Source organism: Notothenia rossii (genome assembly GCF_949606895.1).
Source record: "Notothenia rossii genome assembly, chromosome: 6".
NCBI lineage: Eukaryota > Metazoa > Chordata > Actinopteri > Perciformes > Nototheniidae > Notothenia > Notothenia rossii.
The window spans coordinates 19,281,428-19,308,600 of NC_136909.1; the positions used below are offsets into that span (position 1 = coordinate 19,281,428).

General features: G+C 41.5%; 2 protein-coding genes across 7 annotated transcripts; both read left to right on the plus strand.

The window, feature by feature from the left end:
• Positions 1 to 257: 257 nt before the first annotated feature.
• LOC307042204 (uncharacterized protein) lies at positions 258 to 7,798 on the plus strand. The gene is made up of 13 exons (XM_079685960.1): positions 258 to 478; positions 569 to 1,420; positions 1,639 to 1,801; positions 1,990 to 2,087; positions 2,253 to 2,468; positions 2,721 to 2,808; positions 3,065 to 3,186; positions 3,286 to 3,388; positions 3,476 to 3,547; positions 3,654 to 3,763; positions 4,038 to 6,353; positions 6,679 to 6,772; positions 7,152 to 7,798. Exons 1-13 carry the CDS (start codon positions 339 to 341, stop codon positions 7,287 to 7,289), a joined length of 4,512 nt encoding a protein of 1,503 aa, XP_079542086.1. The 5' UTR covers positions 258 to 338; the 3' UTR covers positions 7,290 to 7,798.
• A 427-nt stretch (positions 7,799 to 8,225) lies between these two features.
• On the plus strand, positions 8,226 to 27,095 carry LOC307042205 (ubiquitin-associated protein 2-like). 6 transcript variants are annotated; one of them, XM_079685961.1, is made up of 30 exons: positions 8,226 to 8,363; positions 9,685 to 9,822; positions 10,186 to 10,263; positions 10,356 to 10,466; positions 10,639 to 10,795; positions 11,088 to 11,165; positions 12,070 to 12,133; positions 12,371 to 12,453; positions 15,252 to 15,304; positions 15,406 to 15,467; positions 15,677 to 15,890; positions 15,997 to 16,246; positions 16,361 to 16,489; positions 16,769 to 16,905; positions 17,464 to 17,705; positions 19,531 to 19,765; positions 19,976 to 20,015; positions 20,250 to 20,370; positions 20,598 to 20,655; positions 21,122 to 21,335; positions 21,941 to 22,032; positions 22,437 to 22,487; positions 22,614 to 22,692; positions 23,016 to 23,201; positions 23,677 to 23,847; positions 24,622 to 24,726; positions 24,822 to 24,854; positions 25,180 to 25,253; positions 25,538 to 25,729; positions 26,298 to 27,095. In XM_079685961.1, the coding sequence occupies exons 2-30, from the start codon at positions 9,727 to 9,729 to the stop codon at positions 26,391 to 26,393; spliced, it is 3,501 nt and encodes a 1,166-aa protein (XP_079542087.1). In that variant the 5' UTR covers positions 8,226 to 8,363; positions 9,685 to 9,726; the 3' UTR covers positions 26,394 to 27,095. The 6 variants fall into 6 exon arrangements, with proteins under 6 accessions (XP_079542087.1, XP_079542088.1, XP_079542089.1 ...); XM_079685962.1 differs by having other exon boundaries at positions 21,125 to 21,335; XM_079685963.1 differs by having other exon boundaries at positions 17,464 to 17,699.
• The last annotated feature ends 78 nt before the right edge of the window (positions 27,096 to 27,173 follow it).

A 27,173-nucleotide genomic window follows, 5' to 3' on the forward strand; every position in this document is an offset into this window, starting at 1 on the left:
CATTGCTGACCAAGTGTCACATTTCAGCATCATACCAGTGTTGTGTGCTTTGCTTGACACCACAACTGTGCAGTGTGGTAGTATGACAAAGTGACCAGCCAGACCATTGGCAATCGGTCTCTGACAGGAATCACTGAGGGAGAGAAACAGCAAGGGTTTACTGTGTTGGAAAATAGCAGTGTGGAGCTTGTGTGTGTGTGTGTGTGTGTGTGTGTGTGTGTGTGTGTGTGGGGGGGGGGGGTTAGTGTGTAGTTGTTGGGATTTTTTAAATTGATATTCAGCCTGTTGTCTAGCTGCACAGTCCTTTCTTTCTTGCCTTTGCCTTGTGTGGCCAACTGATGGAGAAACTAAAGCGATATGTCTACCGCCCCAAGGGTAAATGGAGGGAAGAAAACGAGAAAGAAAAGAAAGGGGAGGAAATGTCACTTTCCCTGTATGAGTGTCTGAGGGCCGTTGGGCTTCAGCGTCACTATGCTAGGTAAGCTCACTCACATCACTTCCAAACTAACACTTGCCCTGCCACCCTCCTCATCTAACCATATGTCTCCCTCTGTTTCCTCTCCTTCAGGTTTACTTCTGTGGGTATTTGTCGTGCAGCCCACCTCTCAGCGCTGACCATGGAGGACTATCCAATCCTTGGGATCTGCTGTATGGAGAACAGGACTCGACTCTTCCATCTGGTCCAAATGGTCAAAGCTCTTGACCTAAAATATGAAAATAGTGAAGATTATGGTGCTGACAGTGGTGATGAAGGCTACACTGCAGCAGATAGTAGCTTTTCTTATGTTGGTGGTGAAGATGAAGAGGATGTTTACAATGATGAGAATGAGAGGGGTGCTGCTGAAAGTAAGCTTAATGCAACACGTTTTACAAAACCCTCATCCGTTCGCAGACGGCTTGATTTTAATTGTGAAACCATCGATCACGATCTGAATCTTTTTGTTTATCCTGATGCCTCTGTATATGTAATGAATAGTGAGGCAGGGCAGGGCAAAGGGTCGGCCCTATCAGTGCAGCTTGACTCTGGAAGTGCTGCGGTATGTGGCTGCAAAGGGAAGAACAAACACAGGCTGGATTCTCATAGGCATCAATCTGGTCGTCACACAGGAGCAAAAACTAAGCCAAAGATTATGGAAGGAAAATCCATGTTCAATTTTCACACCAGATTATCACCAAAGTGCGAATCATGCATCAAACCAAAACCCCAGTCTGAAACAGTGGCATCAAAGTTGTTAACCAACCAACTATTTGGGCATAAAGATAGAAAGGGACTTTTAAGGAAGAAGAAACCCTTTACAGAAATGAGCAGTAATGCGGCTTCTGAACACACGCCTAAGCCAACACCTGTTTATGAACTAATGAGAACAGCTGGCTACAACTATGGACTACCACTGAGTTCCCCTCCTGCTCCAAACAAAACGTGAGTGGCAGGTTGTTTTCGTATTTAGTCCATATTCACAATTAAGTATCTTAGTGCAGTAACAGTACTAGATACATTTATTGAATATGAAATACATTTAGATAGTGATATCAAGTGTCTAAATGGCTACAACATTTACATCTAGTTAATGATAATCAGGATTTTCTTTGCACATGATAATCATGATTTGGTTTGTCTGTGATTGGTGTGTGTTGCAGACGACCAGGGGCGCAGCGGATCAGTGTGTGTGTGAGGAAAAGACCTCTGACACGCACAGAGTGCAGGAGAGGAGAGACAGATGTTTTGACAACTCCAAGTGAAGAGTGTGTTATTGTTCATGAAAGCAAAGAGGCTGTGGATCTCACACAGTACATACTAAAGGTAGATATAAAGTCAAGATATGAGGCAATGTCTGAAACATCATGTAGGAAGAAGACAGCATTTTCTTCAAATAAACACTTTATCATTAAACTGTGATGATGTGAAATAAAGCAGGATGGATTTTCACTTTAAGATCTACTGCTCAAATCATTTTGCTGTTCTTCCCCCTTGTTCTTTGGTCCCTGCAGCACAGATTCTACTTTGACCAGGTGTTTGGGGAGGAGAGTTCCAATGAGGAGGTGTATCAAAGAACAGCATATCCTCTGGTGCAGCACATGCTCAATGGGTAGGTTAGCAATAATGTAGTGGCATTTATGTAGTTGTGTGTGTGTTGTCAGCCTTACCTGCCTTTCTAATGAAGTACATGCTTGTACATGGTTTTGGCTTTATGTTTCTACCAACCTGTGCTCCCTAACTATCTTTATTTGTGTTTGTGTTGGTGTGTCCATAGAGGCAAGGCCACCTGCTTTGCATACGGCCAGACAGGTGCAGGGAAGACTCACACCATGCTCGGTTCCCCTGTGAGACCAGGGTTGTATGCTCTGGCAGTCCGGGACATTTTTGCTCACCTCTCCACCACACACATGAACTCACCGTTGCTGGTGTATGTCAGTTTCTTTGAAATCTACTGTGGTCAGCTGTATGACTTGTTGGACCACAGAAAGAGGTGCGTGTTTGTATCAGTAAGCGTGTGTATGTGTCTTGTTGTGAATACAATTCGTTAAATGTTTTATAGGTGGAGTTGCTATCAAAAAAGTAGCAATTGGTATAAAAAACAGATGAATAATACCCCATTTGTTCCATAGGCATGATTATTTTGTTGGTAATCCACCATCAAAATGAACCTCTTTAAGCTTGATTTTTCTTCTTTCTTGAGTTATTCTCCCTCTTAATCTCGTTTTTTCTTTTTCTTTATTAGATTGTTTGCCAGAGAAGATGGACTTAAGGTGGTTCACATTGTTGGGCTGCGTGACGTCAGAGTGGACTCAGTCAGCTCACTGATGGAGGTTCGCCCTTTTTTTCTCTGCTGTCCATGCTGTGTAGACAAGAGCTATTCTTCTGGTTACCACTCAAACTTTTTGAACACATTGATGCAATGAGTAATTCCCAAATCAGAGACCTACCATTAAAAATAAACATCAATAGAAAAGTCTAACAATATATTGTGAGGAATATTTCAATCTTAGGTCACGCTTTCTTGAACATTACCTATCATTATGTTTTCTTTGTCTCTCTTTTTAATTATTGGTCCTCCTTTCTAAGGTGATTTCACAGGGAACAGAGGTGCGCACACAGGGAGTGAGTGGGGTGAATCCACTCTCCTCTCGCTCCCATGCCTTGCTTCAGATTCAGCTAAGGGATGCAAACCAGCAGATAGCTGGAAGGTGAGTGACAACATGTGTTTGTATCATATTGTAGGCTTATTATACTGTACACACTATCTGATTGTATTGTCTTGTGCTCCCTTGTTTGTGTGCTTTCAGAATGTGGTTTGTGGACCTGGCAGGAAGTGAGCGGGCATCAGATACCAAAGAAGACAGGCAGAGTCGCATGGAGGGAGCAGAGATCAACCAGAGTCTGTTGGCTGTAAGACACACGGACACACACAGACACACACACATGCTGGGATTTTACATATTTTTTCATTTGTTTGTCTTTCTTTTCTTTTCTCAGCTTAAAGAATGCATTCGGTCCCTTGATCAGGAGAAGTCTCACACACCTTTCAGACAAAGCAAACTGACTCAGGTACTGCAATATTCTGTTGTGTGTGTATAATTATCATGGCTGATTTTTTTGTCCAGCTTGATCAATAACCTCTCCTGTGTTTTGCAACACATTGTTCCTTTTCTAGGTTTTGAAAGACTCATTTGTTGGTGACTCAATGACGTGCATGATTGCCAACATTTCACCTGGTCACTTAGCAACTGAAAACACACTAAATACACTGAGATATGCTGACCGGTAAGTGTGTGTGTTTCAATAAAGTTGCTGGAAGGTTTTTTTTTTTTTTTTTTCTCAGAGCCCTAGTGGATTGCATTCATCCTACTTTAAATCCTGATTAAATGACTTTGGAAAATGTAAAATATAAATGTGATGTTTAAGAACAAAGTTTATTTTCATCTTACTCCCTGTGTTGACAACGTATCAAGTCTTATTATAACGTTTTGTTATGGAATGTTAAGGCAATAATCAGTGACTGCTATTTGAGATATTACATCTTATATTTTTTTCATAGGGTGAAGGAGTTAAAGGGACAGGGGGGACTACGAGGAGGAAGAAGAGGAAAGACAAATCACTCCCCCAAGCGTAACTTGTCAAACAGCAGCAGCAGCAGCAGCAGCAAAAGCACAAGCAGCATAATTGGCACCCGAGGGAAAAGTCCTCCCAAAAAGCCAAAGTTAGGGAGACATAGGGAGGATTTTTGCCCCATCTCGCCTACCATTAGATTGACCATGGGAGGCGAAAATCTTTGCTCTACACCCAAAAACAGCAGATGGGGAGAGGAAACAACTGCAACAACAAGAAAGGGAATTGACTTTGAACATATAACACCTGTTGGAGGTTTGCTGGGAATGAGTGGTAGGAGGGTCAGGACGGACAGAGCAGACAGGAGGGAAGGTAGAAAAAGAGAAAGGTATGGAGTATCTGACAGTGTAGACAACACAGTTGGTGACCAAAAATTAGGGGCAGAACTGGTCTTGAGACAAGCGACAGATGAGCTTCACTTGTGGGAGGTGTCGAGAGAATCTGGATTATGCTACAGAGGAAAAGAGAGACAGCGAAGTTCAAAAGGGGAAGGAAAAGATGAGAATAGAGGGACGGAACAAAGAAGAAAAGTGGGAATCAGTAGAGACACATGTGATGAAGCAGGGAGGCTAAGGGAAAAATATTTGAAAAAGGCTGATGAAAGGGAAAAGGACAGAGAGCGCCATCTGAGACAGTATCACCAGCAGTTACAGCAGTTCATGCCCTCATCTTCATCTGTCCTCTTCTCATCCTCTACATCCCCGTCTATTTCTTCCTCAAATCAGGCCTCTCTCTCTTCTTCTGTCTCTCCTTCTACCTTTCAACAATCTTCCAGCCTCTCAGTTTCTGCCCTTATGTGTCATGGTTTGGAAGGAGTTTTTGATGCATACGGGGCCAATGTTAAGGTCAGGGTAGATAGTAACAGAGGACAGTCATCTTTCTTCCCCAGTCAAGAGATTTTCTTACAAACTAAAACCACCCCTAGCTGCAACACAAACAAGGCTGTGGTTAGTCCTGGTGACTCAGGTAGATCTGGTGATGCTTGGAGGGTATCCAGGGATGGGAAAGAGGAAAGATTTGGGCTAGACAGAGATACACATGAGAAGTTAAGGTCACTGAAGGCAGCAGGGGAAGGTGAGGTCAGAGTAAGGAGGGAGGAGTGGAGACCAGCAATGGAAGGAAAAGGAGTGGGGAGGTGGGCCTGGGTAGCATCAACAGAGACAGAGCAGGCAGACAGGATGACAGGTTCAATCCCCGATGAGGCAGTAGTGTTGTACAACCGTCACTCAGAAGAGGGTGAAGAAGGTCTTAATGCTTCAGATGTCACAGCTGATAGAGTGTGTAGTACTGAGGAGCGAAGAGGAGCCGACAGTTACGGTTTTCTGTCCTCCCAAAGAAACATTGACAGTAGCGGCCTCTTTAACCGCCCTCTGGATGAGTCATCCCGTCAGCGAGCTACAGCAGAACGACCTCTCTCCCCAGCCTGTGGACAACCAAACACCCTCCTGACCCCTAATCCCTCCTTTGAGTTAAAACACAATACATGCACCTCAAACATCGAGTCAATACCATTGAAAAATGCTCATCAGGAAGTACCATTAAGCAGCTGTAGAGTGAAGCCACCATGGTTCAATACCCACGACAATATACCTGATTTTTTAAATTCTCAATGGGCCACACTACCTCTCACTACTCCCACAACACAGAATAGAGGTAAAATACCAGCAGAGTCTCTCAACATTTCATCTGAAAATCCAGCCTACACTATGGTACACAACGGTCCAGATGCTGACGCCAAAAAGTCAGAATTGCCTCAGGAAGAGACTGCAGGTTCAATCAGCTTCGTCATGGACCCCCTCAGCATCTCTTTGCTTCAAGTGGACCAACAGGCTGACAACCTTTATTTCCTTCAATGGGATCAGAACAGAACCGCTGCATCCCCACCCAAAACCTCTACACGTTCTTCAATGCAAACTTCTGTCATGCAGTCCAACTCTTCCTCTGTCAACCAGTCTGCAAACACAGGTTCACTGAGCACACACGATCTAACGACCAATGGTCCCAACCAGAAGCCATCAGAACATGCACACAATATGCACAAAGAACTGTCTTTGGCCATTTCAACACCACAGTCAGAAAGGGTCTTGGGTCAGTTGACCACAGCGCCAAAGCATTGTCAAACTGCACATTCCAACACCTCAATCCAAACCAACAGTCCTTTACAATTAAATAATCAAGATAGCACCAGCAATCAGCAAATTAGACCCATCTGCCTTTCTAGGCTGGAAGACTTGGATCACGGCCAGTAAGTACCCAGACATGTCACAGTTTTTACACAATCATTTTAATGTTGTTAATGAGTGTTTCAGAGGCCAGTGCCCATTATAATGAGACAGACTGGATTGTATAATTCCCCGTTGTGTTAGGTTGATATTTTACTCTTGTTACAAGTTGCTTTGTTTTAACATTTGATTTAATTTACATTTAAGTGGATCCTACAGACATGATACAAACCTTTTTGGTGGTCAATTTAGAAATCCTGCTGTTTATTTCAGAGTAACGGAGCAATCACAACCTACAATTTTAGATGAAATAAAATTAGTATGTATTTTTTTCCAATCCAATTTAAGGTGGCGTGTTGTCCAGGCCCACTGGGAGCAGCTAGAAGAGATGGAAGCTTTATGTCATAAAGAGGGGATGCTTCTGTGTCGTCAACCTGATATGGTTAGAATATATATATTACATCTGCTATTACATTTTAACTTGCTCATTTAACCTCTATCCCAAGCACTAAGGTTGCTTTTTAGATCATTCTGAAACCAACAACATCCCACATTTATGTATTTATATATAGGTAAATACTGCTGAGTATCAAGCATTGTTATATAATGTTTTGATGGACTTGCAGAAAAATCAATTCACTCATCGCTTCTATTACTGTCACAGATTTACAAATGAAGAATTGCTGTGTTTTGTCTTATATGCCACTGCCAAAGGCATTTTTTTATTTGATGCAAGTCTAATAAACAATAAAGTTATTTAGATCTGAATACATTTTAAATTAACGTGTGTCTGTCCTTAATCTCTGTCTCTTTCTTTACAGGCATTTGGGGATTATGTCCACAAACTGAAGGAGATCATGGAGAGAAAAGCTCAGTGTGTCCACATCATGAAATCTCACCTACAGCAATACCTTAAACCCAGTCAGTGTAATCAACCACACCACCAAGAAAAAGAATAATCATGATCCAATTCATTGAATTACATTAAATTAATAGACATATAAAAAGGAATATTTGAATTTTTAAGTCAATATCTTTAAGAAATGGCAGGTTTGCTAAGGTGGGCTGTTGATGAGTGAAATTTCCCCTGACAGCACTAAGTTTGTGCATTCTGCAAATTGATGTGGTCTGTGTATGTATATGTGTATGTGTGTGTATGTTTGTGTGGGTTTTGTTTTTGTCTTTGGTGCAGGAGTGTGGTTGTTTGGTGTGGTTTATTTTGTACATTCTCAGTACTGTTAAATGCTTATTCAGATAAATACTGTATGTTATACTGTATACTATAAGACATATTGCCTGAGTTCTTTGAATTATCATTTCTGTTTTTCTGCACAAATACCCGCCGAACCTGTTCTTCCCTTTAGCTATTACTTAAACTTTGACTCTGTAATGATGATGCTCTGAACTTTTTTTTTTGTGCAATTAATTGGAATTTGTTGCTACTTGTTGAATACAGTTCTTATAAGACTTTAAGATTAAGTGAAGTTTGTCTAATGAACTGTTCTGTCTTGTGAAATATGTATCTCGCGTAGTATATAGGGTGAATATCATTTGAATAGAAAATGCCCAAATAAGACAGTGGATTTAGATGATGCTAGTATCAGTAAAGAAACTTACAAAAACGGTTTGGCTGAAGAAGAAAAAACTCCCTCTTGAACAAAAAATAAATAAAACATAACCTATCATATGTGTATTTGATATCGTATCAGAAATGACATGTGTGCCTAATTAGCTAAATATGGGAAAAATATCAGCATATTTTATTTGTAATAAACTATTTGTATAGTATAAGGTTTAATTTCACCATGGTTTTCACTTGTCCTCAGACTCAAACATAGGCTGGACTCAACCCTGGAAGTATTACAGCAGCGCGCGCTCCCACACAGGAACGCGCACGCAAGGGCACGTTGTTGAACCACGTGATCATCTTGTAGGGTTATGGTTGGCAGTGTCGGCTTCTCCTCGTTGAACAACGGCGCGTTGGGTCACGTGACAGCATCTGCTGCTGCTGGCTGAGCGAAGCGTGTTAGCAGGTAAAATGAAGAATAGACATTTGTTGTTTTCGAATTGAAAGCCGTTTGAACGACACAGTCAGCCTATCGTACAACTTGTACAGTAGTTTATAGAAAAATGATCGGTCGATTCAGAGAAACAGTTTGTCCTTTTCGGTGGTTACCTAACTAGCTAACTTACTAGCTAACAAGCTAGCGTCGTATCCGTAATGCTCATTGTATGCGGACGGGCCGTTCACATGCCGGGTCAGTTCGCTAACGTAACTGCTGATAGCCGCTGGAGTTAAACATGAAGGGGAAACACGTTTCTTCGATACGTCCCCCCACACACAAACAGTATTACAAGATCAGTGTAGCTAAATGTTGATAACCTCTCGTGTGTTCGTTTAGTTTCGGTTATGTTTGCTGCTGCTAACTTTAGCTACATGTAGCTTTGAGCGACTAACGTTAGCTTCTCTCTTGGTTAACACAATAGGGTACATCGTCGCACTTTGTTTATTATCTTTACGTGAGTCGAGGTGGCTTCACGAACCCAATCACAATAATGCACAGGTTAACTTACTATATAAAAAACACTGATACCTTGGCAGTAGTTGTAATATTATATTTTAACGTTATGAACCGTGTGTGTATCGCACACGGAACAAAGACGAGGCAGGCTAAAGCTAGCCCGTGCTAACGTTAGTTGACAGAGCTAACGCTGATGTGAAAGTTAGCAGTGAGGCTCATATTTCCTTCGAGCTTCTTGTAACGTTCACCTTAATGCGTTTGCGATTCCGTATGATCCGAGCCTGTCGACATAATTTGTTGTGTTAACAGGCTGACATGTTGTAACTTGTTAACGTTAATATTACTTGCTCAAATGAGTCACTTTATGTGTTGCAATCTAACAGACGGAACGTGTGTATGCTTGCAATTTCCTTAGACACAGCTCAGCATGGCGTTAAGCCCAATATATTTCGTGTTAGGTTACTTTATACTTTTAGTCGAATTCCGAATCGCTGTCGCTATCTAAACGTATTTATTAGGTGAAGGTTATTATTCTTAATACCCTTAACATATGGTGGGGCATACTAGTTGTGTTTTTGTGTGGTAGACTGAGGGAGGGTTGTAAGTTGACACCCGGATAGTCCCCTCTTGGCTGGCTAAATTTAACCCGGGTGGTGGGGGGGCGACAGATGGGGTTATAGACTTACATGGTATACTTAACAACAGTAAGTCTCAGTCGGCTCTTAGTTCGTTTATTGTACTTGTATTCGACATTTATTCAGTATTATATTTCACATAGCCACTAACTCACAATTCTATGTCATTCAACTCTGCCTCTTCCTCTCTCCCCCAGATTTTTCTATTTTGTACATACATTGTTTTGTATATACTGTATATGATGACTTCAGTGGTCAGCAATCCAGCCCGAGGGCCTCGGGACAGAGCGCTGCCCGCCACCACACAGACAACACAGCCACAGAAACAGATACAGGTGAGGGGTCACTGTTGGACATTCACAGGTGAATCCAGGCCTCTCCTGTTAAAGTATTATTGTTTAATCGAACCAAAGGTGTCCTCGAAGTGATAAATACATTTTTAGTTAAAAAACGTTATCATACTGAATAGGGATGGAAAGATAAAAGTTATCACAGATTGCAATAAAAGCAAAACAAGTTAGGTCGATTGAATTCCCTTTTTTGTGATAATTGTGAATATCCTCAAATTAATGTCTTCAGAAAGCTTCTTTGCTTACAAGCATGGTAGATAGGTGAAAACTAGTCTGGCATTAAAAGATAAAGGACATACTCTGTCTTCTTAATGTATTGTTTTAAACTGAAGTCTGTTTCTCTACCAGGCAACAGCAGAACAGATTCGCTTAGCCGAAGTGATCTACGACAAAAATGATGCTGACTTTGAAGACAAGGTTAAACAGGTAACAGTCTTCTATATTCAAACTTAACATTTTGAACATTACAGCCCTCATTGATGATCTAACATAAGACTGTCTGTTTTTCATACTCAAAGCTGATTGAGGTAACTGGGAAGACTCAAGATGAGTGCGTGGTAGCCCTCCATGACTGCAACGAAGATGTAAACAGAGCCATCAATTTTATGCTGGAGAGCACCTCTGACCCAGTAAGAGTCTTATGTATACATTCCTCAACCATACTGATATGATACTTTTTATTATGCTTGTGTTTACATCTGTTTGCAATTCCTTTGGGTTTTGAAGAATTCACATATGCACAATACAAGTGTTTTTTTAAATGTATTTAAACATTCTTCTTCTCTGGTTTACCTCTGTCAGAGCTCCTGGGAGACAGTGGGGAAAAAGAGGAGCCTTGGGAAAGAAGGACCCTCAGAGATAAAGGAGAGCCGAGAGAAAAGGGGAGGAGAGAGAGAGGCTAGTCGAGGACGTGGGGCGTCCAACAGGAGGGGCAGAGGCATCAGTCGAGGGCGTGAAGGTACGCCTCTCTATATGTTTTATGTAGCTTCTGCATGTTCCCTGTTAGTTTGTTGAAATAATGTCCTCTCTTTGATGCGTCTTTCCTCACCGACGACTGTTTATTATCACTGTTAATTTGCTTAAAGTACGGTTGGTATATGGATTTGTCAACTAACCGTCTCTCCCAGATTTAATCAACTTTAATTTACCAGCAGGTTTCATTAAAAACCCCCACGTTATTTTTTTATTCCACTTTAGTGTTCACAATGAGATTCCTAATTTTAAATGAATCACTGTTTGTTTGGTTCCAGGTCGGTTAGAAGAGAATGGGTTTGAGGTGGCACCTGGAGAAAGGGGGGGAGACCGTGGGCGCAGAGGGCGTGGCAGAGGTGAGTCATACGAGAAATTACACTCCTTCATAGATTATTTACTACATTGCCATTTGTTAGCAATGAAGCCAAGAGCTCACAGTTTGAGTATACAAATATTATGGAATAAAGCTGAATCCAAAGCTACAACCACATTTTTCAGATGCTCTTTTTACGATACATTAAAAAAGAATTAGAATGACTGACTGCAGGCTGGAAACTGAAATGCATGCTTTAAGAACATTTAATAACGTCTTCTTGTCAACAGAGATGATAAGATAGGGTTTTTTATGTTTTGATGAAGTAGCTGGCAACACATCTATTTGTGTCTGCAGGCATTTAGAGTGTTGCAGCACTCAACATGTGTGGAATGTGCTCACTCCCTGCAGCTGCTTGAGTGTTTGGTGAGGCAGGTTGTCAATAGATATAGAGATTGGAGAGATAGAAAGGGAGTAGGATCTGACTTGATTGGTTGGCATTTTGTGATAAAGAATGATGAGCCTGATCAAGGCCTGGTTCAGAGGAAATGGGGTCAGATTTGTTGTTGTGCTTTTAACAGCGGAGAAAGGCATGTATTCTTGCCACTTATTTAATATCTATGAATTTTTTAGCAGTTATCTAGTCGCTAAACCCAATATTCCCAGAGGTTCAATGATTCTGAACATAGAAATGCAGATCTTATGAGTTGTTCAGACAGCCTGTCAACAGTTACCTCAATAGCTCATGCTTCTTAATTTGTATCCTACAGATTGGTTTGGTATCAATTTCAGGCAGTTACCTGTGCTATGCTTTCATTGTTGAACAAAAAAGGGAAAATATAACTTAATATTAAAAATAAACAGACACATTAATGCAGGTATGCTAATGCTCAACAAAGATCAATGATTACAACAGATGATGTCATCTGGTTGTTTTGTTTCCTCAGGGGCAGGGGTTCGCGGTAGAGGAAGAGCAGCTGATGGCACCAGGTTCTCCGGCGAGGGAATGGGGTAAGCACATGTGTCAATTGTAATCTTAAGTCTGAAGTAGGATGAGGAGGTGATGATGGTAATAACAAGCACATATCTTAAAAAACAAACGTGTAGATGAATAACAATTCTGAATCTCCTCATTTATTAGCTACAGCGTACCAGATGATATTCTCATTGATTTTATCTTGGCTCATCTACCTTACCTGTCTCCTCACCTTTCTTGTTGTCTTTTTTTCCACTGTCCACTTCTTTCAGCACCTTCAATCCATCTGACTATGGGGCTAACTCTCGAGCTCGCCAGGAGGCATGGGATGGCAATGGACCTGCCGAAGGATCTGGTAAGTAAAATATCAGAACATAAAATGTTTTGAAGCAGACTTTTAATTGGACTTTTTTTATTTGGTATCAAATTTGGTTCATATAGCCCAATATCACACATTTGTCTCGGGGCTTTCATGGGTGTACAGCAGACTACACCCTCTGTCCTTAGACCCCGACAATGGACATTGGAAAAAGTAACCCCACAAAAAACCTTTGAAAAACGTATAATAACATTAAAACATGGCCAATATAAAATGCGAACTTATATATAATAAAAAAGCTATATGAATATATGAATCCAGGAGGCTATCAACGATATCCAGGTGCTTCCAAAAAATAATAAAGTGGGCATCAGGATTGACCACTACAATGAGGCAGCCATTATTGATGATCCAGATGTTACCTTTTAATACTGGCCAGCTAAGAGACACTCTGGAGATGCTTAGTTAGTAACATGCATTTAGGGCATACGAGTGCATACATTTAATAAAAGGTCCATCCGTTCGCTGTCATTTATCATTGTGGAGAGCAGGCAGACGTTTTCTATTATAGCAGCTATCGGATGGCAGGGCTCAACACTATAAATGGCCCACTGGCCCGGAAGCACTATTTAGACACCCCGGGCCAGCATAACGTACTTTCCACTTGCCCGCTCGGGCCACTAAAAATATTGCTTTTTTAAAAAAAAAATGGTCCTGTGGTATTGGTATTTTGACTAGCAATTGTGTTAAATTGTTTCGTTTATTAATGCTACAACATAGCTGTTTCGTGAGTCGCTTGTCGTTGTTGGGTGAAAAGCAAACGGCTGTTTGTTGCGGAGCGCAGCGTGAGCAGGCTCCCGTGAGCGGGAGCGCGCTCCTTCACTACAGACTATCGCGCCACCTAACCATTCGCCAAAATTCTTTTTAATACCAGTGGTAACCGGCCAAGCGTCGGGCAAAAAACAATCTTCAAATAAAAGAAAGTTACCGGAGGAGTGAAAGGAGAGTGACGGGGAGCATGAGAAGAAGAGGGAGAGAAAGTTTCAGCCAGCTTGATCGATGGAGTTGGCTTCTAGTGGTGCAGTGACGCGTCCTAAAACCCTTTTTATAATCTATCGATTAGATATATGATTAGAAAATGATAAAAGTAGGGTAGACATGTGGAGATTATCCGGCTGAACAAAATGTGCATTTATCAAACAGGTTTGTTTTCCACGGACCTTATTTCCAGCTATTTTCCAAAACCCTGTGGAGAAATCCCATTGCTTTTTTGTCGGGGGAACCAGCAGCTTACTTCCTGGTTTTAGGACGCGTCACTGCACCTCTCAATATTATGCCAATATAAACAAGGTCTTTAGTCGGCTCTGTACATCAATGCCGACCTATGCTGACAAGTAAGTACAAAATATAAAGGTATTGGCGGAAATGTCCCAGCAGTTTAGGATAATGAAGGTTCTAATCAAATCAATTACATAGCCAATACATGTCTAACTCCTAATGACAGGAAGGCAGAAAGTGCATTATACAAATAATAATACTCATAATAGCAGACATTTTTTAACAATGACCACTATCATTATTTTAATAAACCAAATATGAACAATTTAGGAAGAACTGATGATTCAAATGTTGTAGTAATGTAGTTGGTGCAAAATTACTATTGCAACACATGTGTTAATTTTCTTCATTAGTCGATTTTTTTTAACCTTAATGTCTACCCCTGGATGGAATCAATACATGGGCTGCACAGGTTGTCATGTCCGACAAGTAGAATCATAATGAAAAGGTAAAATGTGCCTATAGAAAACGGCTTATGCCACAATAGGATAGCAACAAGTAGTCAAGATAGTCAGTTTAGCTTCGGTTGCTAAGCTAACATCACCCATTTTATACCAGAGAAACTTTCACAACAGCGTTGTGATGCCAAACAGCGGGCAGCACTGCAGCGGTCGGTAAATGCCGCTTAAGCACATTAATAAACTATGAACCACGGCACTCTGGAGAAAAGTATAAGTTTGGACAAGTCGTTGTTTAATTTAATCTGGCTTCGTATGATTTAAAAGCAACCCGATCAGTGACCTGCCGCAGTCCCTCGTTGTTGTTGTGAGCGCCGCTGGGGAGAAAATCAGCGACGTAAACAATGACGTCATGACGCAGCAGCACCAGTCAGGCTCTGGGCGGTGTGAACAAAACGCGGGCTGAAAAGGAAAACCGGTTCCGGCATTACATTACTCTGCAAATGTGGCTATATTATGAAATGGCCTTTTTGCATAAAACATAGTTGTGTTAACTCAGTTATTGTGCAGTTGGGTTATTTGAATACTAGACTTTCTTACCGGATTACACCAGACATTTTAGAAAATATATTCCTTGATGACTTTGGCCTGGAGATAATGATGACGTTATCAAGCACATATCCTAATCTTTTATGTGGAAATAATTGACTGAATCTCACATTCTCGTGCTAATGTATTTTTTTTAAAGGTTTTTGTTATCCCAGTTCAGCAGATGGAGCACTGAAGTTGTGCTAACCAATTGAGTACAATTGGTATTGTCATCCTTGAATCAAGCATTTATTCCTAATGGAAATTGACCAAACGATAAGTCCTCTCCCTGAACGCAGGACTCCCTGGTAACCTCAGTAGCTTTTTAATACTGGCCAGCTAAGAGACACAACAACTCTTGGGATGCTTAGTTAGTAACATGCATTTAGGGCATACGAGTGCATACATTTATAAAAAAAAAAGGTCCCCAAACAGTTGAACTCATGGCACTGAGTATGTGAGACCCTGGCAATACTAACTTGGCTGATTTCCTTGTCTTTTTTATCCTAGGACCATGGGCAGGCCAGGTTGAAGACTGGGCTTCAGAGGACTGGAATGAGGATGTAAGGCTAATAAATATGGCTCTGAATGGTTTCGGCTGCACAGCACATATGCCTAGATTAATCTGATGGATGCCTGTGTTTGCCCATGTCTTTTTTTACAGTTGTCTGAGACCAAAGTATTCACTGCCTCTTCTCCTCCAGCCATCATCACACCTGGACAAAAGTAAGCCACCCTGCCCAAATGTGCATTCAACTTAATACACTTCATAAAAGAAATTAAGCTTTTTACACATCAAGCTTATTTTGGATAAACAATTTATTTGATCAGTTTGGTTATCTTTTCCTTTTTGACCCACTTCATTAAATTCCTTATTTCTCTTCCTCTCTATTCCCCTCACTCTTTCTGCTCCCTTGTCCATTGCTTCTCCTCAGTGCGGACCTTGCTGGCCTACTGCCTAATTCTGGAGTGGACTCTGACTTGGGGGCCATAGTTGATGGACCTTCAGCTGAGGATTTGGGCCAAAGCCTGGTGTTTACCAATTCCCACCACAATGGACGCACTGCAACACACAGCTATGCACACGCAACAGCCAACAGCTACGCCCATGCCGCCTCGGCTAGTTCCACCTACGCACATGCTACACTGGTACAGAAAGCCACACATACATGCACTTACACATGACAGCGCCAGCAAACACTTGTACATGGTATCAGTGTATTCAACTCTTGTTTTGTCTCTCTCATCCTACCAGTCCTCTGTCCTGGGTTCCGGGTTTGGTTCTCTCAATGCGCCTAAGCCGACCCCAGCCGCTGATGTCCGGGCGTCAGAGCCGCTTAACGGGCCTCGGCTCGGTCAGAGAGCTGGTCCGACGTTGGCATCAGCCAGCAACATCAGCGGTTCCAAAGACGCAGGGCCATCCCCGAATCAGAACCCTGCCCCTGTCCCCTCTGCAGAAATCAAGACTCGGAGAGTGGAGAATGGCTCTGTTACTGCCCAACACAGTAAGTGGATGAGGAATCTAACACAACATTGTAAGACCTGCCTATTACCTCTTTACTATGCAAGATGTACAGTGCACCACAGTAAAATGATAAATGTATCTCCATTCTCTTCAGTGGCCATGAAGCTTCAACCGGAGCCTTCAGCGGTGCTCAGCCAGCTGTCGCTGAGGCAGCAGTCCTCCAACCTCCCCAGCACAGAGCCTCTGGGCATGTTGCATGCTCCACAGGTCCCTACACCGCCAGGTACGGCTGCATGGCGGTGGTATATTTAATAATTAATAGATATATGATGTAAGGCTAGTGAATGTGAGGGCAACATTTGAAGTGTACCTTTTGCCGTTGTGTACTGTGATCACTGTGGACTGAAAAAGAAAAGTATTTTAGTCTGCTATACAACTACCTAAGCGATTGTTTTTCAGTGCATCTGTAGAAGTGCAAACGCACTAACAGTATCTGTGCATTATCATTGTGTTCTGCTCTGACAATTACTTTGACTTTAACAAATGTGTTAATATTCTTTAGGTCATGAGTCCTCGGTCTCTCTTATGAGAGATGGAGCCTCTCCAGGAATGAAGTATCCAGGCATGGAGCATTCTGTCACAGAACCCCCTCAGCGGCAGCTAAAGACACAGAGACGCAGAGTACCTCCTTCCTCAAAGGTAAGCGACTCTAAAATATGAAGGTTCTTATATGACAAAACAAGTTTTAACTTCACTGAAACAATAACAAAGGGCTGTTACTTGTTAGACATGGTAGAAGCTGGAATTATTTTCAGTAATTGATCTGCTCTCGCATGCTTGACTAGACGATGTGACGGACTCAACAAATAGTTTCCTAAAGCTGTAAACTGAACTCTCGTGACTTTTTATTTTTCACAATCACAGAGAATATCTTGTCAACAAACACAAAGGGTGCTGCATATAAATATTCAATACTTTTTCGGTATATCCATCTCATACCTTTATTTGTTAAAGCCTGCTGCTTAAGTCATGGCAATTTATACTGTAACACATTCAAGGGCGATTTGAGATATTTTGACTGAACATTGCCACTAACAAGTTAACATCTACATTCATTTTTGGACTAAAGAGAACCTTGCACACACACTGAAACAGCTGATGCTTTTATGTATCATACATTGTAGAAAAACACATGCAAAATAAATAAAATTGGTTATAAAGTTATCAGCTATACTCAATTCCCTCCTGTCTTTTCAGATCCCTTCATCGGCAGTAGAGATGCCGGGCTCAGCTGATATCCCCGGCCTGAATGTTCAGTTTGGGGCTCTTGACTTTGGGTCTGAGGCTGGTGGTGGAGCAGTAGACATGGGACAGAAAGAGTCGGCCAGGGAACACGCCCTGACTCAGGGCCAGGCTCCGGCAGCTCCTGTTCCCATGGCTGTCCCCACGCAGCAGCAGCAGAGCAGCCTGTTCTCCCAGCCAGGATCCATGAGGTTTGTGTGAGTTGTTTTGAAATGGTGTAAGGCACAAGTTACAAAGAGAAAACTGCTTTTATGTTTTAAATTAAATCAGTAATGATTAGGGATGTAACGATACCAAAAACTCACGGTACGATAATATCGCGATAACAAGTCCACGGTACGGTATTTATCGCGATATTGAATAATAAAGGGAAGAACAATGTTTTTCTATTACATAATAAATCTGATTTTTACAGCATTTTTGTAGGATAGCAGTATTTTAAAGTGTCAAAAACAAAGTGACAGTAACAGACTGGAACAAGAAAACCAGTGTTTTTGTACCTACTAGTACTACCAAACAAAGTAAGCATTTTCTTTATGCCACTGCATCTCACAAATAAACAAGGACATTTAATAGTCAGACCCTACAATAAAATAAATCAAGTTTCACTTTAGTTTTTCAAGTAACTCAACTCAAACTCACTAGTCACTCACTCAGCATCATCAGACAGGTTTTTAGGAATATGAGAATGTCCACATTTCCAGGTATTTATAAGCTGGGATGTTTGGGCATTTACAATATCCCCTGCTCTGGAAAAAACTCTCGCTTGGTACTGATGTTGCTGGGACACCAGTGGTCGCGTTAACCGAATATTTTATTTATCAATGACGGAAAAATCTGAAAGCAGTCTGTCATTTTGACAGATTAGAACAAACTCGGAACAGCGCCAACGTTTCCCCGCAGCCAGGCTCATGTGTTATGCCGGGTTATGCATGCCCTCCAAAAGGAAATGATATAGTTTCCAAACCGTACTTTGCCGTACAGATCAATACATGTCTGGGAGGTTTTGCTTTACGCTGTGCGCGTCCCGCGAGGTGCATGCACACACGGCATAACACCCCCGTTGACAGTTCACAAGCATGCTCTATCGTGAACTGTTCAGACTCGACGGGTAATAAGGGATTATGACGGATATTTTACGATCCTGTCTGTCAAAATGACGGACAGCGAAAAACGCCAGGCTTATTGACATGGCGAGATATAAATATATGGTTGGTACATGTCTCTAGGTTTGTAAATGTGGCCCTGTAAATACGATGTCCTTTTGTGTTATCTGTTTTATTTTCATGTTGTAACCTACTTGCTGCCATGTTGGACAGGTCTCTATTGAAAAAGAGATCAATGATCTCAATGGAACCACCTAGTTAAATAAAGGTTTTTCTTTTAAAAAGTGTTTTAAAAAAATTATATATATATATATTTTTTTAAATGTTTACCGCGGTAGATTTTGTCAGTCTCACGACGGTATTGGGAAGTTTATTTACCGTGATATTCGGTATATTGTTACATCCCTAGTAATGATACATCCCACCATTTACTCCAGCACTACAGATTTAAACATATGTATCTAAATGATGTTACATTATAACACAATTACTACCTGTTTAATGAAACTACACACACGTCTGTATGTATCTTTTATTTATTTCGTCCCCTTTGTTTCCTGGAGATAATGATGACGTATCAAGCACATATCCTAATCATTTTATGTGGAAATAATCGACTGAATCTCCCATTCTCGTGATAAAGTATATATATATATATATATATATATATATATATATATATATATATATCCCAGTTCAGAAGATTGAATTTAGCACAACTGATAACATTAAGACGGACATTTTTTTTTTACTTTCGCAATGTACTTTCTTTTTCTTATTTGGTTGCTTCTATTCAATTTTATGTTGGCTGTTTAAATGAAATCAGTAATAATACATCCCACCTTTTATTTATTTCGCTTTCTCAATGTTCTGGTGTACTCATCCATCTTTTCCCTTCTCTTGGTCCTGTGAACAGTGAACACATGAGCAGCCTACCCACCATGGGCGTCTCAGATCCCAGTTTCCCATCACCATCCTTGGGTTTACCCAGCGCCACGCCCTCCCCCTCTATGGGTCTTCCCAGTGCATCAGCTCCACCCTCTTCAGTCGCTCCTCCAGCCAACCGGGTGGACACCAGTGGGCAAAGGTCCCTGCCCCCTCATATGGGCTACTCTCAGAGCCAAGATGTTCAATCAGCTGCTTCTCTTACAGTGAGGACAAACCTTTTTCTCTAAGTGCATAAGGACCCCCCCCTGAAAACGAGATCATCTCAAGGGGCTTATCCTAATAATACCTCTAATGACAATAGGATGTGTGCTAACTTCACTGTTATTTTTAGAATCTATCTACTTAAAATCTGACAGTACACTGACAGATAACAAATCAAATGATAACACGTTGATGATTTCTTCTTTTCATAGAATGGCTACAATGGCATGAAGACACAGAGCATACAAGACAGTAAGTACACTCAGCAACTGGAGTGGCCAATCAAATCCAATATGATATTGATCGCTAGATGCATCCGGTAGGAAATGGAAACTGTCCTTTTACTGAAAGTGAAGGATGCTTGATGAACACCAGGACATACTCAACCAATCTGTTTTTTTTTTTTCGATTACTTGTCATTATTTTCTCTCACAATCAGCTTGTAACCCACAAAAATTGACATCAAACACTTTTTTTTCTTTTCAGCTACGTCAGCATCCAGAACAGTGATGACTGAGTCTCCCATTATGACGAGTGACAGTGGCCACCACATCCCTTCCCCTGCAGTTACACCTTCCCACTCAACATCCATCCCCTCGCTCAGCAGGTACGGCATGGTTTAATGGTATTTTGTATTGCACCTTGATTCATTTATTTTGTCCCTTTTTGTCTCCTTGGAGATAATGATGAAATTTACAAGCACATATCCTAATCCTTTTATGTGGAAATAATCTACGGAATCTCCCATTGTTCTGCTAATGTTTCCTGTGTAAAGTACCTTTGTCGCCCTAATAGATTCAAGCAGGTTTACTGAATCCTTTTTGCTTTCTCTAGTCATGTGACCAGTACTCACTCAACTGGATTGGCCCTTGCCACAAGCTCCTCCGTGACTGTAAGTGTTTGTTTATGCTTACACACACACAATTACTCTTACATTACTTTGCATATATGGCTATATAAGGACATGGCATTTTTGCATAAAACATAGTTGTGTTAACTCGGTTATTGTGCAGTTGGGTTATTTGAATACTAGACTTTCTCACCGGATTACACCGGACATTTTACAAGAGAATATATTCCTTGATGACTTTGGCCTGGAGATAATGATGACTTTATCAAGCACATATCCTAATCTTTTATGTGGAAATAATCTACTGAATCTCCCAAAGGATCGATGAGCGAAAAACAGTTATTGTTTTAACTCAGTTATTGTGCAGTTGGGTTATTTGAATACAAGACTTTATTTTAAGCTAAGCTCGAAGAAAAACAAACAGTTGATTTATGAAGATATCCATTACCTGATCTGAAAGACTGTAAGTGGTTACTTCCCGCTCACTCACTCTCCTCTTGTCCTGTAGCAGCAGATGAGTCATGAGGAGAGCAGCCACCTCCATGCCTTTTCGTCGGCCAGCCAAGCTGTCCATTCCATTCCCTCAATTCCTATGGCTGTCAGCAGTTCAATCTCCAATGGTATGCACCTATCTGGAGCACCAGGACTTACTCCTAACGGCACAGCCGCTGCGCTCTTAGCTGCTAGCAACCGCGGGGCCCCCCTGCTCACCGCCACCTCTGGTAAGCTCAATGTTCCCATCAACGTAACACAGGAACTCATTTACAAAAGATTCTTTCAAAGGAGAATGACTTCCTCATCCCAATCGCCTGTGGAATCAGGCACTTTAGACACTCATATTAGGCAGTACAGATTTAAACGAATGTATCTAAATGATGTTAAATTATAACAACATGACTCGCTGTTAAATGAAACTATACACACGTCTGTATGTATCTTTTATTTATTTCGTCCATTTTTTTTTTCTGGAGATAATGATGACTTTATCAAGCACATATCCTAATCCTTATGTGGAAATAATCTACTGAATCTCCCATTCTCGTGATAATGTGTTTTTCGTATCCCTGATCAGAAGATTGAGTTTAGCACAACCGATAACATTAAGATGGACATTTTAAACAACTTTCGCAATGTACTTTCTGTTTCTTATTTGGTTGCTTCTATGCTATTTCATGTTGGCTGCTTAACAGATTATCTTTCTCAACTTCCGTTTTTTGTTTCTTCTTTACTGTCATTTTCTGTAGTATTATACATCCCAAGATAAGTAATTACTTAAACGATGTCCATGATTTAATTCAAGCCAAAAATCTGTGTTTGTCCTCTTCAGGTAAAGCTCCTCCCAACTTGGCACAAGGAGTGCCACCTCTCCTGGCAAACCAGTACATCATGGGCCCGGGGGGGTTGCTCCCTGCTTACCCGGTAACTATACACTTTCCTGATGTCTTTGATGTACTTGTTTGTGTATTCATTAGTTCCCTAGTGATCCAAAGGCTTGATTACTAAAATGAATTGAAGTGTTGTATCATATGGAAACTGTTTAGCATCTTCATTCTGTCAATCTTAAAGAGCCATGTGTTTACCATTAGTTAATAAAGTGAAATGTGTTTTGGTTTTGACACTCTTTATTCTATAGAGCTTGTGTTGACTGTTTTAGTAGCTTCTGATCATAATGATGTCTATGGCACGCACTGATTAAAGCAGAGTAGATGAAAGTTGAGTTGGCAGGAAATCGTGAGGTTAAGTAGGTACTCCCATAGATGTGTATCCATACACAGTATTTTATTATCACTAATTATTCTCCACATTATCTTTTATTTCGACAGCAAATCTATGGATACGAGGACTTGCAAATGCTGCAGTCTCGCCTTCCTATGGTGAGTCTGGTTATCCTGCACTGTACCCTGCTTTCTGGAAATCAACAAATTCCCAAAGGAGTCGGCTGGGATGTATTGATTGGCCACCTTTGGCTTTTATATTAATTTGTTTCTCTTTTTACTCAGGATTATTATGGTGTTACATTCCCTGGTACTACGGCTGCTATGCCTGGAAGAGAGAGCCTGGCCAATAATCCATATTCTGGTAAGTCCATTTTTAACACAATTACTCCCTGTTTTATGAAACGTATGTCTGTCTGTATCTTTTGTATTTATTTCGTCCCTTTTTCTGGAGATAACGAAGCACATATCCTAATGCTTTTATGTGGAAATAATCTACTGAATCTCCCATTCTCGTGATAATCTATATTATCACAGTTCAGCCGATTGAGTTTAGCTCAACATTAAGATGGACATTTTAGGCTCTTTCACTTATTTGCTTGCTGCTTTTGCTAATTTATGTTGGCTGTTAAACGGACACTTATTTTTTCAACTTCCGTTTTGTCTTTACTGTCATTTTCTGTCAAGGTGAGGCAACAAAGTTTGGCAGGAATGATTCTTCATCTCCAGCCCCCCCCACCAGCCTGTCCTCTGCGGGGGTGCAGTCACAGGCTCCACAGGCCGGAGTGCAGGGGCAGGGGCAGAGCCAGGGGCAGCAAGCTCAGAACCAGGCCTTCCTCAACCCCCCTCTGCCCCCTGGCTACGGATACACTGGTAAGGAACTGGGATGCCATTCTGTGGAACATTTTCAACCTTTGACTTAATTGACAACACCATTCTTACCGGATTTCACCAGACATTTATTTGAACAAGAAAATATTCCTTGATGACTCGCTGAGTTAATTTGATCTCTAACGTTGTTAGGCCTGGAGATAATGATGACGTTATCAAGCACATATCCTAATCCTTTTATGTGGAAATAATCGACTGAATCTCCCATTCTCGTCATAATGTAATTAATTTTTTTATGAGGTTCAGCAGTTTGCGCACTTTGCTGAAGTTGTGCGAAACAATTGAGCACAATGAGTATTGCCAGGCCACTCATCCTTGAATCAAGCATTTATTCCTAACGGTCCCCCTGAACGCAGGACTCCATGGTAACCTCAGCAGCTTGATAGAATAGCAGCGAGGGGTGGGACTTCGCAAAGGATCAATGAGCGATGGGAATTTATCATTTCTTTTTTTACAGGTCTGCCGTACTACGCTGGTATGCCAGGTGTTCCCTCAGCGTTCCAGTACGGCCCCACCGTCTTTGTGCCTCCTGGTTCGGGCAAGCAACAGGGAATGGGCCTTGCCAACCCCTCCAATCAGTATCATCAACAGCATCAGCCCAATTACGGACAGCATGCATATGGCGCAGGTAAGACCAGAACAAAACAAGAAGGCTCTGGCTGTCACTGCACTGACTGGTGTTTCCAGACAGCCAGCACATCGTATTTTAGTCAATAGATGATAAAATGTTTGAAATCAGGAATTCATCCAGTTTTTATTTGATGCATCTTACTTAAACCTGTGCTTTGCTATTTGAACACAGGTTTATCTTCAAATATTACTGCAAAAATATCTCAATCGCACAAACTGTCACCGCCACTTGCCACAAGAAAAAGGTGGAAAGGTTACTTGATGGACTTCACCAGTTGGAAAAGTTCTGGTAGTGATTGGTGCGTTATCTGGCCAATCGCTTCCGTGTTATGATTCTGAAAAAGTACACAAGTTACTGTCTTGTAGAAGTTTTGGCGTAAGGACTCTTTGAATTCCATAATGTGTATTCCGAGACCTTGGAATGAATTAGGGGTGGACAGTGTAGAGGGAGAAAAGACCATTTAATTTCCAACCCTTTATACACCTTACGCTGCATGTGTGTGTGTGTGGACTTGGGCCTGTGTGTGTTTTTGGCTTGTGCTGCATGCATAGCTCAAACCCCCTGCTGAAGTTGGACACGGCTCAATATAGACACAGCTGCCATTTTAGTCAGGTTACCTTACTGCCTCTCTCTCCCCTGCCCCCCTCTCTTTTCTGTGCCCATCATCTTTCCTCTTCTTCTCTTCACCTTATCTCTTTCTCTTCTCTCCCTTTCCTTTGCTCGCTCTGCATCCTCTTTTCTTCTGTACTCCTGCTCCTCCTCCTCCTTCAGCCTTTGATGACCTGTCTCAAGCCCACGGTGGGGAGTACAGTAAGGGAGGGTACGGAGGCTCTGTCCAATCACAGGCCAAATCAACGGGCGGCGGCCCAGGGAAAGGTACATACACAACACATGTGCGCACACTCTAAAAGCCAGTCAATGTCAGTGGGCATTTCCGTGTCGGGAAAAAACGGATGTACTCACAATTGCAGATGATTCTACAGTCAAGAGTGTACTGGAGGGAGGTGTGTAAATGCACGTGTGTGTGACTGCACTTTGATGTGCATTGAAATGAATATTGGCAAAAGTGAGAGACATGCCTCTGCACCTCCTCACTTAATATGCTTCTTCCTACTGGCTGGCCCCCCTCTTACTAACAGTGGAGATTGAAATGTTTCATATTCAATTATCATCAGTGAAGTGACACAGTTGTACTTCTTCTCCCTTAACCCCCTCCCCTCTCCTCTTCTCTATATGGTTTTCTTCCCTCCCGTTTTGCTTTCCAACCTTCTTCATTTCAATCTTTCCTTTTTATCTCTTTCCTATTCCCTCCTATTATTCTGCTCTCAGCTCCAGGACTGTCAGGCTCAGGTAACAGTGGAGGCGTACCTGACATGGGAGGGTCAATCTACAGCAAAGCTCAGGTGAGTGACTTCTGTCATGTGGTATGCCTGTATTTAGTGCAAGACGTAATGCTTGTTGGATAATGGTCTTAAAATAACTCCTGTGATCCATTTAGCAAATAAGTCTCTTCATTGAAGCTAGAAAATACCTTCACTTTATCAGCACATCGTTTTGAATTGCCCGTTTACTTAGATTGTAAACTTTGGTTACAGTAGCATGTTTATTGAAAGCTAAATGAAATGAGCTCTTTTTCTGGACATGCTGTATTTGCAAATGTAACGTCTTATGTCTCTGTTCTCTCCAGTCATTTGACAAGCAGGGCTTCCACACGGGGACACCGCCTCCCTTCAGCCTGCCCTCTGCACTGGGGGGTGCGGGTCCCTTGAACCCCGGGGGGGCTCCTGGCTACGCCCCTGCTCCCTTCATGCACATCCTGCCACCGCACCAACAGCCCCACTCCCAGCTGCTGCACCATCACCTCACACAAGATGGACAGGTAAACAAAATGTCATGAATCACATTCTGCCTACCAGGGTTTTCACAACACACATATGCCAAAAGAAAAGGTTAGGCATAGTTGGGCTACTAACTAATAGTGGAATTCTTCACCTACAAAAGGACCATTTTTAGATCAATTACCCACCTCATGTTGCCTTAAATTCTTGAAAAAATGTTTCCCTTGCATAACTCCACAGTGAACGAAAGATTCCCAAAATACGTAAACAAGGGCCGCGTTGAACGATTGCAAAACATGCGAATGGTCGGTTTTTGTTTATAAATTCAACTTTTGTGGGTTAATTATTCTTTCAAATGTAATTTCTGAAGAAAATAGTCATGGATGGTTTGAACTTTAGTCAGGTCCTCTTAACGCTAAGCAGTCGGTAGCATCGGGACCAGTTCTTGATCTATAGATAGATTTTTGTGACGTTTGAGTCCGTGAAAAGGTTCATGGAAAATATTCCTGAAGCTGGAAAGCTTGTCTATCATAGAAGCAACATAAAATGTAATAAACCTGTTTCTCTTTTTTCACCATTATTGACTGAATGGCTTGTTTCCCCCCACAGGGTGGTCCCGGTCAGCGCAATCAGTCCAACAGCATGCAACAGAAAACCCAAGGCAGCAAGTCCAGCTATGGCAGCTCCCCCTACTGGGCCAACTGAGGAATGCTTTCCGCCCCCTCTCCCAGAAAAGGATGTGTGTGCGTGTGTAAAGCTAAAACAAAAAACAGAGACACACTACCTTCACAATGAGCAACCTTGGGCCTCCTCGTCCCGCTCCCCCCGCCTCCACAAGTCCTCATAAGTCTTTTGGATTCTCTCTTCCTCCCCCATTTCAAAATTGGTTGTACATGTAAGATATTTATGTATGTATTTATATATATATATACTGTATATGTAATAGTAGAACATAAAATGTGGTTGCTGCATTTTATTTTTGAAGGACTTTTTGTTTACTTTTTCAAAACTGCAGGAAAAGATGTTACATTAAGACAGAATGAGATGGTAATTATGATGGTGAAGAGAAATTATCTAAAACTTCCTGTAAGAAACCATAAAAAGGAAAAAGAGAGAGCTATAGCACTGATTGCGTATGAGGACATTTCAGATGGGGGTGGGGTTTATAATAACTAACTGCATCTGTCTAGTCTTTTTTCTTTTTTTATACATAACTTCCTGAATGACCAGGCTCATCCCACAAACTTAATTTTGTAGCTTCCTGTCGTTCCCCTCCTGCCTCTTCCTCTTCCGCTTGTGTCAGTTCCCTCCCTTAAAGACAGACCTGCCCATCTAAATTTTATATTTTTATTTAATTTTAACCCTGATTTCCCTCGAAATAAAAGTTCTGAGCAGTTCAAAATCTGACTTCCGAGTTTGTTTGTGTATGTTGTGCATGATAGTTTTTTTCACATGGATTTATTTTACATTCTTATACAGGCACAC